Source organism: Pyxicephalus adspersus, chromosome 3 (genome assembly GCF_032062135.1).
Source record: "Pyxicephalus adspersus chromosome 3, UCB_Pads_2.0, whole genome shotgun sequence".
Classification (NCBI taxonomy): Eukaryota; Metazoa; Chordata; class Amphibia; order Anura; family Pyxicephalidae; genus Pyxicephalus; species Pyxicephalus adspersus.
In genome coordinates, this window is record NC_092860.1 from 117,608,367 (window position 1) to 117,619,321 (window position 10,955).

The following is a 10,955-nucleotide window of genomic DNA, read 5'->3' on the forward strand; positions in this document are numbered from 1 at the left end:
GCCATTCATACCGTATTCCCCTTCTGATCACTCATGTGCCATTCATATTCCCCTTCTGATCACTCATGTGCCGTTCATATTCCCCTTCTGATCACTCATGTGCCGTTCATATTCCCCTTCTGATCACTCATGTGCCGTTCATATTCCCCTTCTGATCACTCTATGCCATTGACTGTCCCCTTCTGATCATTCTATGCCATTGATTGTCCCCTTCTGTTCACTTACCGGTACTTAAGTGTAACTCCGTTAGGGATCTCCGTTAGGGCAAGTAACTCCGTAAGGCAGGGATCTCTGTTAGGGCAGGGATCAGCAGCTTGCTTCCTGGTGCAGAATCACGGGGGCGCGTGTGCCGGCTTCTTACTTTCAGTTTCGCTCTGCACTGCAGCCAGGAGGGGACACACACTGCAGCCAGCATCGAGGAGACACACACAGGATCGGGTATCGGAGGATGTCTTATTCACGGGTGAGTGCCTTATTTTAATTATTTTATAAAAAATCAGGGGTGGCTTATTTAATGGGGATGCCTTATAATCGGGGAAACACAGTATACAGAATTTGTTATTTTAATAATATGGCAGGGATTTTATCTTTTACTGAGATTAGAGAAAAATATGAAGCTCCACCGGAGGAACTCTTTAGGGATCTCCAGATCAGGCATTTTATACAAACTAGGTTGAGATTAACTGTTGGAATTAATATTATGACGTGGTTTGAGAAACTGTGTGTACAGAATGTAAAGGTAAAAGGGGTTTTATCAGCTTTGTATAATACTTTGGTTCAAACAAGTATGGCCATGTCATCCTATATACCTAAATGGGAGGCAGATATGGGTATGTCACTGCAACAGGAAGAATGGAACCAGATATGGTCTGTGGTGGCCCATAGTAGCATTAATGCTTCAGCGGTAGAAACCAACTATAAATTGATGTTAAGATGGTCCTGTGAGGTCCCGACCTGTGAGGGTAAATGTTTTAGAGGATGTAATAAACTATGGACTCTCTATCATATATGGTGGGAGTGTCCTAAAATAAGAAAATTTTGGACAAGGGTATATCAAATAGCTTATACTTTGATGGGACGCGCATTTTCTAAAAAAAACGCAGAGGCACTTTTGTGTTTGAAACCATCATTTTGTATGAATGTTCAATTTAAATTGATAACGTATCTGTTCACTTTAGCTAAAATGGTTTTGGCCAAAGCATGGTGGTCAAAAAACCCCCAATGTGCAACAAGTTAAAAATAAAATGTCCTGGTTTTTGGTGAACGAAAAGATGAGAGCGACATTGACTGCCTCGGTTCCTAAATTTAAAAAAATGTGGTCACCATGGATTGAGCATTTTATGAATAACGGCTGGGATTAGTCAATGCTGACCATATAGTCACATTATTAATTATGTAGGCTGTAATATATGTTCCCTTTTCATATGTGGGAGTGTTAGCCGGCCTGCCCCGTCCTCCTGTCCCCCACCTTTCCTTGGTCTTTGTGTTTTAGTGGTTGTCGATATTGTATGTAATATGTTAAGAGTATTTGTGTATATATGTCAGGCTTAACTGAGTGGTAAAGATAAAGTAGGAAAAGTAAATTATAATTAAATAAAGTAAAAATATGCAGTGTTATTAGTAGAAGAATTGGTAAAGAAAGGTGAACCCCTATTGTATTGTTAAGATTAAGGGAGTAATAGAGATTGAAACAATGGGAAATGAATAATGGTTAAAAGATGAAGTATGGAAGGCCTCTTCCTCTCATCCTAAATATCACTGGGGGGTATTATATAATATACACAACTTTAAATAAGATTTGGATAAGGATTCACAGGTCACGGGTCACTAAATATAATATCCCCCAGAAGTAGGGTTTGTAAAATTTTGTTGTAATGGAGGGAAAGATATTAATACTTTTTCCCCTCTTATTGATAAATTAGTCACATTTGTTTTGAGTATACTAATAGGTAAAGGGTTACAGTAGATAATTTTGTCACTGAAGAATATATGAGGGGGGGTGGGAAGAGGAAAGCAGTCTATAAATATAACAATTAATTAATTAGGAGTATACTGTGTATCGAGATAATAATCTTATTAAAATATAGAGATTGAGAACTGGGAAATACTAAAGGTTGGGATAGACATATAAATTCAAACTTGAAGATTGTGTTGTATAGAGATTATATTGTTTAATTATGATTTGTTGGAAAATGAATATTGTATGACACATTTTATGCTGGCTTGTTTATTTGTATGATTAAAATGAAAACTAATAAAGAAATTGAAACAGAATCATCTGATCCTGAGAAGTCATTTTTGTTCCCAAACACTGACAATAGTCAGGTACACTGACACCAATGATTCTCGATTTTTCACAATCCACCTATCAAAGGACACAGGAAGGAAAATGCCCAGTAAATTTACCGAGGGTGCTAGGTACACAGGCCATACTGGCTGCCATGATGAATGTAGCACCCACCTGGCTGCCTTAAAGGACATAGTGCCCCTTTCCCTGCCTTGGACATAGCCTTACCCTGTCTGCCTTTATGGATGTGGCATCCACCTGACTGTCTTGATGGTCTACCTAGCAAAGGACACAGGAAGCCAGGTGCACTGTCAATCCAGCCAGGGTGCTAGGTACAAAGTACATCTGACTCAAATTGTAAGAAAGATATACAAAGGTGTTGTTTTCTACTGTACCATAAAGGAAATTGGTTATCTGTAATACATACAGCTATTGTATTTCTTGACCTAAGGAGGTCATTTTGTGTCTTTTTGAAGGGACTTACAAAAAAAAATACTTAAAATACATAAGCAAAGAAAACATTTGGGTATTACCTTATTAGGTAAATGGGTATCAATTTCCTCCTGCAGTTTAGTCTGCACATCAGGATGCGTTGCTAGATGGTAGGCCAGAAACATAAGGGTAGTGCTAGTTGTCTCATAGCCTGCCATGATGAAAATAAGTCCCTGTGCCATTATCTCAGTGTCAGTCAGTTCTGTTAAAAAAACATATTTAGTTAGTAATCAGAGATTCAGCTTTATATTACTAGTCCAGAGTTTAGAATTGACAGTTTGCAGTTTACTTATTTTTAGAATGAGAGGAAAAACTGAAACAGCATTTTTAATTTCTGTGTGGATCTGTTTCACAAGACTTGCAGACAAATTTGTTTTTAAATCCTACGTAATCCCAACTCAATACAGAGCCTGTGCTCACAACTCTATTACAACTTTTATTGCTGTCAGATTGTGAGAGATAGACATTTTTCATAAAAAAGGAATCATGTTATAAGAGCAGTCATACAACTCCAAATTGCTATGTTACAAGACTGCTACCACATTACAAAGAGGACTGCAGGATGATTTAAAAATGTGCATTCTATAGGGATGCTGGGGATGTGTCTCAAGTGAGAGAAGGCTTGTGTAACTGTGGGGAGTGGGTAGGGAGGCAGAGAGGGCAGGAGGGCAGTCTGAGGTGAGCAGTGCTGGGCTGTGTTTTTTGCAGCAGTTCTTTTTCTTGTGCAGCAGTCATTGTTCTCTGACACGTGAGCTGTAGCTTTCCTGTCACTAAAATCTTGTAGTGCAATGTATGTGCAGTCATCCATCTCAGTTCAGCTAATCTCTCCTCATAGCTGAATTCCTCCATTCCTTTTATTAGCTTAGTTGCCCTCCTCTGCACTTTCTGCAATTCCACAATGTCCTTTTTGTGAACTGGTGCCCAAAACTGGACAGCATATTCCAGATGTGGTCTGACCAATGCTTTGTACAGGGGCAGGAATATGTCTCGATTTCGGCAGTCTATTCCTCTATAATCAAATTATTTATGATCTTTTTATGGGACTTGGTGCCCAGGCCATTTTAGAATACATTTGTAAAATAAACAATAATTTGTTTTCACACTTGCTTTGCTTGAGATATTAAAGGCATAGAGTTGTACATGGGACAATTGCATTTTTAAAGGTATCAACACATTTGATTATGGCTGTTGTTTAAGACTTTTAATTTATTTATCAAATTTTTATGACTAGGTTGACTAAAAGTTGACAAGCTTACACTGGCGCTCTGAAACATTAGTGAGAACAAAGATCAAGATGCTAAAAGATAAACAGCAGAAGATCATTTTAATTATTCTGAATTATTCCCTCTCTCTCGCTCTTTCTCTCTCAATCTTGCTATCCACTGGTGAAACATGATAGAAAAGCCTTTTAAGAGATAAAGTGTAAGTACCTGGTTAGCAGTTTTAAGACCGGGTTACACATTCTGTTTGCCATAAGCTAAAATCACTTGTTTTACCTTTGTAACCATGACTCTCCTCTCCTGATGATGTGCCTTCCTGGTTTTGAGAATCAACCATAAGTTGCAAGAAATCCACCCGGTCCTAAGGAATCAATTAATAGGAATGAGCTGATATATTTTTTGCCAATTTTTGATGGTTAAATGTTCCAGATAATTTGTCACCATATGCTTATTAGTGAATATTACCTGAAGAAATGTGCCAGTATAAATATCAAGAGTTACCAAGATCCGAACACCGACCGTCCATATATGATCAAAGTAACAACGCAACGCAAGGTGACAAAATATATATTTGAGATGTAAGTAGGTATAGCAAGAAATGGCTATTATAAATGGCACATTTTATTTGTGAATCATTTGAAATAATTGGGACCTCTGGAGTAATTTAGAGAGCTGTAACCACTATCAATAAAACAAATTTATATACAAAGTACAAAACTAAAGTGTATATTAAGAAATCATTTGCTTTCCCACATTTCATAGTTGTCTATCTTTCTTCTATTTAGAAATGTGATTTTAGCCTATTTTGATACAAAATTTGTTTTGATTTGACATATTGATTTGTCTTAATAGAAAAAACTCCTGTTCTGTATTTATTATCCTATTTATAACTCAGGGAATGGACATTCCCTAGCCACGTTTGTTCATTGATTCACATACAAAAAATACAAAAGATTCTCTAAAATTACACGGGTCTTTTAGTTTTTGGAGAGCTCTGAATCTGTGTCTTTTACACAAGTTTAGCATTTCCAGGGTTAATTTTCTCTTTCATTTTTTTTCAAAAATAGCACAAAAGCTTTAGAGTGCTATGGAGACATCCCTCTAGAATTTAGGGTTTACCCAAAAGCACCCTTCAGATGGTAATGGGCATGTAAGATGGTATTCACGGTAGCTACATGCTTGCAGACCCTCTTAGGGGGAAGAGCAGCTTAAATGTTTTCTATGCCAGGCTAAAATTTACCTGGGTGGGGGACATATTAAAAAAAGGTACTGCTTTTGGGCATCCCCTAAACATGTTATTTAAAAGGATTTGTATATATTTACATCATCCTGAAAAGACCCTCCCTGTTTATCTTACACAGCATGGGAACTCAGGATACACACATGCTTCCATTATATTTGTATCTAATTTTCTTTTTTTACTTTGTCTACATGAGTGTGGTGGTCAGCAGGGAGAATGTCACCCTTACAGAAAAGATCACTTAAACTGACCTGAGTGGTCCAAATTGTTCAATACTGAAGAAACCCCTAGCCATCTCTGCAGGAACCCTGGCTGAGAAACATAGTATTATATCCTTATGGCTCATGATATTATTAGGGGTTCTTTTTTGAGTCTTCTCTACAACTTCACACTATTGCATTGTATTAGCATACTGTAATTGACTCCTTTATATTATTTTTCTTTTCAATCTTTTTTTTTAAGTTTTTAGAAAAAAAACAGGACATAAAGCAATAAAGGCATTCCAGGTTTGCGTACACAAACTAAGGAATACAATATGTGACAAAACAAAATAACTTAGTGGCGTGCGTGTGTGTGTGTGTATCTTCATTTCAATCTTAACTTTGATATACAGATACATTTATAATGTAACAGAATCTTCCAGGTCCATGTGTTTCAATGGAATTGATTCCCACCAGGGAATGTCTGAGGGTATGTCAGATTTCCTGTTTTATAAATAGAGCCTATTGTGTTAATGAATACATTTTCTCATGAGCTGTAAAATCTATCTGTGGGTGGGTCGGGGGGCACAAGAGGGATGGTTCAGAATACTACACATTCTCATTCACATGTCATTAACAGCAGGAGGCCAGCTAGTAGATGGGTAGTTATCTCCTGAAGTTGTTCTTCATATCTGTTACCTTGGCCAGACTGGCTATTGCTTTTGGCCTCAGTGAATGTTATTAACAATTAGTCCAATACTTGTCTATTGATACTATGTCCTATTATAGTCTTTAATAACAATGTATGCAAAAGTCATGTTTATTTCCCATGGACCTATACAAAATTTCAGGCAAATAACAATGGAAAATGTAAAAGTATGTATGCAGTAATATTTGATTGTGTAGACTATAATTCATAAAATGGTGCATAGGAGATAGATTCATTTTAGTGCAAGATCTGTAGCCTGGAAATGCATACAGGGAACACAACACACTTCACTTTTTACAGTTTTAGGATAAACTTTGGGAAGTAACATAATTATTAAATATGTTGTGTCCACCACAAATTATCAGGACAGATAAGATAAGGCAGAATATTACATACTTTAACCTATATCCAAGCCTTGGATTGTGGGCAGAAATTTCTACATCATAATGTACTTTGCAGGACCAGGGGATGGCTCTTAGTTCTGCATAGTATGTGTTGTTGATGAGAGGGGCAGCAAGAACACCAGTTGGAGCTCAAGAAGAACAGCTTGAATCTGGAATTGGCAGGGAGAAAGACTATGGGACCCTGTTTTATTTCATGTTCTAAAAAACATTATTTTTGTCTTGGTATTGCTGTAGGTCAATTGGTCACACCACCCTCTTCTGCCAATATTTTGGAGAAAACACTCACACTTACATGTCAAGTTTTCTATTTCACTTACCGAATGAATACCTTTTTGCCTGTCTTTCTTGATACTTTTTATGGCATCTTGGAAAAAGTTAAGAACACTTAAAGGTAGAAAGCAGAAATTCAATTTGTCCAAAAGAGGTATGAGGAATGGACACAACACTACAAGTGAAAAGAAACACAGATATAGTGATTAAGTAATAGTTCGGGGAATGGACCACTAAAGCTCCAGCTTTAGCTGATAAGTACATTTCATTAAGAGACTAAACAATTTACCTGTGGTTAGGAACAATGGATTAAAAAAGGAGAACGTAAAAAGCTTTTTTCCATTGGTCACAAATGGATCGTTGGGACTGTTCTGTGAATCCACATTAACACTGAATGACGTGCTGAGAACAATATCCATGCTGTAGCTTCCAAAAATGCTTAAGCAAAAATTAAAGCATTAGTAAGATAACTTTAGATGCTAAAATCAGCTGGTGTCGAAAGAAATATTAATTTCACAGTATTTAGACTGATGCTAAGTACCTAGATTGCAGCAATATTCAAAACAATAATCAACAGAAATGCCAGTAAATACATCCATAGTATAATATTTTAAAAAACTTTATTTTAAAGGGGAAGATTAAAATCATTTCCATCGCTTTTTGTTACCCTTTTAAAACGGTTAACGTGTATTTTAACTTTTGGTTGGTTATGATGGAGCACCTGCTTTTAAATGATCTTTTTGAATTATTGTTGATTACCAGTAGGTGACACTGTGTGCTCATGTAAAGTGTGTAACAAACTCTAATGATGTAATGGCAAAAGTTTGATACACACTTTACATAAACATAGTATACACCAAGATTTTTTCAGTTGTGTTAAAAATGGTCCCTTTCAAGTGTAGCTAATTTTTTTTTGTTAGCAGGAACCTTTCTTTGTTATCAGTTTTATGATGTTATACATTTATAATGTAATGATTAATAGCATTATATGTTAACTTGATATAAGCATGCATACACCACATACTTACTCCTTCATGTTTATAAATTCTTTGTTATCCACTTTCTTCTGCATGTTCTTCACTAAAAGGTCTCCATAATTTTTAATTATTGGGAACATCTGTGAGGATGACAAGATTTTTAGTCACAATATAGTACAAAGCACTAAAAACGTTTACTGGCACATGCAGAAAACAGATCGAAATATATGTTGGCTTCGTTATATATTTTTAAAAGCTTTTAATTAAAACAAATTTATTCTTAGATGCTCAGTACACATTTACTTTAGGAATCTAGAGATTGTAAGCTCTACTGAGCAGGGTCCTCATCTACTACCTGTGTCATTGTTTGTATTTGTCAAGTATGTAGGTTTGCCATCTTCTTATTTATTGTACTGCACTGCATAAAATATTGGTTCAACCCTAAAACAATTTAACAATATTTTATATTCCTAATGTGCAATTAATAAATAAAATTAGCTGCGGAATTATTGATCTATTTGTTTTGGTGCATGACTATAACACTGAGCACTTACCATGATTAAAAAATGTGCAGTTAGGGCCTAGTTTTAAAATAGATTTACAGAGCTATCTGACCTGCGGGTATTTTGGAAAAATATCTCCATGACTTCATATGCTTCTTTTCATTTAATTGACAACAATTTTCTAGGCAAAAAAATAAAACCTTCACATACTTTCAGATAGAGCTTACCTGGCACTGAAAGGCACCCATGCCAGGTAAAGAACATATTTGTACCTATTTTCCTATTGTATTGGGAAAGATGTGATAGCTTATATATTCATTCATTCATGTGTACAGGAAAGGCTCACCTGTTTCAGTTTTCCACTGGTGAATGTAGGTGACAGCACAGTTCGTATTCGCTTCCATTGGTCATCTGCAGCAATTGATACTGCAGAATTTAGAGGCCCGTTTAGTCCAAAATTCTAAATTTGATAAAGAATACAAATCATTACTGGGTTAATTGGAAACCATATTGTGGTTTATGTATTATCAGTACAAAAAAATAAGAAGTGATAAGAATCATGGTTTTCCTGGTCAACATTTGTGTCTCCATAGCAAGGACTCCACATGCAAATGTTTTTTAACTAGCTGCCAGTTGCAGACCACCCCATGCTTTATGTATTACTGATTGTGAATGCCAGTTGCACTTGTGATATGGGAAAAAAAGTGATAAGCCTGAATACCAGAATTTCTAGTGTAAGATAAACTGAATATTTTGCTTATGCTGTTGCGTAGCTTCAGCATTTTAAAAATGCAGCCCTGTACGCCAGGTGGAAAAGAAAGCCACTGCTAAGGAAAACTTTTAGTGTATAACTAAAATATTACAAAATGAAAACTTTAAACTATAAAAGCTCTTTGTTTATATAATATAAAATGTTGATTATAGTAAATTTTTTATATGATTGTATGTTCAGCATTTTATCTGTAATAATACCAGAAGAAGTTTAAAGCTCTGAAAGCTTGTTTTTTTTAGTATCTATGTTGACCATTAAAATGTATGTCTTTGACTATTTATTTTTGCCTTCCCTGGCCCTGATTTATAAAAGTTCTCCAAGGCTGGAGAGAATACACTTTCATCAGTGAAGCTGGGTAATCCAGCAAACCTGTAATGGATTTCCTAAAAGTCAAGCTATTTGTTAGCAAATGTTTTCAATCCTGGACCAGATCCATTCTAAGTTTGCTGGATCACCCAGCTTCACTGATGAAAGTGTATTCTCTCCAGCTTTGGAGAACTTTAATAAATCAGGGCCTGTGTCTCAGCATTTCACAAATATATATCGATGATTATGGTTATTTTCATTAGTATTATAATATAGTACTATAATAAAGTAATGTAGTAAAAAAAATACAGGCTGACAAAAACTGAGACCTTGGCTGAAGGAAAACACTACAAAGTTGGATCTTAGAATCTAAACATTTACAAAATGTAGTAAGATTTGTGAAAATGAGTACTAGAACTTACCCTTCTGTTTGTGAATATACTGTAACATTCCTTCACAAGAATGGTTTTTATGATTGCTGGATCCATAATAGCTAGAACTGGCTGCCTACCATCAAAAAACCTGCATAAAACAACACGTATACATGAAAAGATGATCTGTTAGCTAATGCCACATGCACCAGATATACTGACTAATTTCAGACCCAGTGAGCACAGGCCTTTCTTTGACCGTTTCATTGCAGCAGTGAACCTGTTTAACATCCTGTGCCTAAAGTGTCACTTTTATTGCTGGAGATCTGAACATAAACTATTTTACATGTCTGGTCAGGTGGACAACTAACAATGACTGCACAATGGAATTTATCTTGAAATGTTACTACAATATCAAATAGTGCTTAGGTGACTACACTTTCAGTTATATCATACATTGAAGTTTGCCTCTAAACTCGCATTAGTAGCAAACATAAGGTCAAAGCCTAATCTGGCTCACATTGTAGATGGGACACAACACAGATCTCTGAAACCTGGACCACAACACTCATATTAATGACTGCTCTATGACTTGTTATGACGCTGTGTTCATATAGGCATACGATAATGGGCCTTTATTGTCTGAAGAACCTTTATACTTCAATACCAACTGAACAACAGGCCTTTCATAAATTAGGGGAAACATAGCAAGGCACTAAAGGGGAAGAACACCCTTTCAAGGGCTGGTCAAGGGGAAAACCATTGCTCAGTTATTTCTGCAAGGAATTGTATTTTTAAACTCAATAAAGTGGGAACTTACCCCCATATTTTGCCATATTTCTTATAACATTCCATGTCAAATTCAAAAACACCCTGTAAAAGAATTGTTTACAAAGACTGAGACACAGCACAGCATATACGGTCTGCAGCAATTTAGTATTATTTTAAAGTCACTTTTTAAAGTGATCAAGCTTAAACACACTTCACCATACAGGTAAACAGTTTATAAACCTTTTGTTTTGAGAATTGAGGTTTAACCACCTGACCCAAGTTTGTATCCAATCAAATACAAAATATAAATTTAAATTTCCAAGTTATTTACTTTTATTTTATTTTTTTTTTATTTTTTGTATTGGATTGGATACAGGAGTTTGTATTCAATCCAATACAAAATGACAGTTTGAATTTACCAATTACAAACTTT

At 35.7% G+C, this 10,955-nt stretch overlaps 1 protein-coding gene across 4 annotated transcripts in view; it reads right to left on the reverse strand.

The window, feature by feature from the left end:
* The window catches only part of LOC140327000 (cytochrome P450 3A21-like), a 21,188-nt gene that overhangs the window by 5,922 nt on the left and 4,311 nt on the right, over positions 1 to 10,955 (reverse strand). For 2 of the 4 annotated variants that reach the window (XM_072406112.1, XM_072406115.1), the window contains 8 exons: positions 10,572 to 10,624; positions 9,803 to 9,902; positions 8,649 to 8,762; positions 7,851 to 7,939; positions 7,112 to 7,260; positions 6,870 to 6,997; positions 4,276 to 4,360; positions 2,821 to 2,981 (listed from right to left, as the gene is read on the reverse strand). In XM_072406112.1, the coding sequence (XP_072262213.1) occupies positions 2,821 to 2,981; positions 4,276 to 4,360; positions 6,870 to 6,997; positions 7,112 to 7,260; positions 7,851 to 7,939; positions 8,649 to 8,762; positions 9,803 to 9,902; positions 10,572 to 10,624 (879 nt within the window). The remainder of the gene's footprint in view (positions 1 to 2,820; positions 2,982 to 4,275; positions 4,361 to 6,869; positions 6,998 to 7,111; positions 7,261 to 7,850; positions 7,940 to 8,648; positions 8,763 to 9,802; positions 9,903 to 10,571; positions 10,625 to 10,955) is intronic. The other 2 variants (XM_072406113.1, XM_072406114.1) reach the window with 2 other exon arrangements.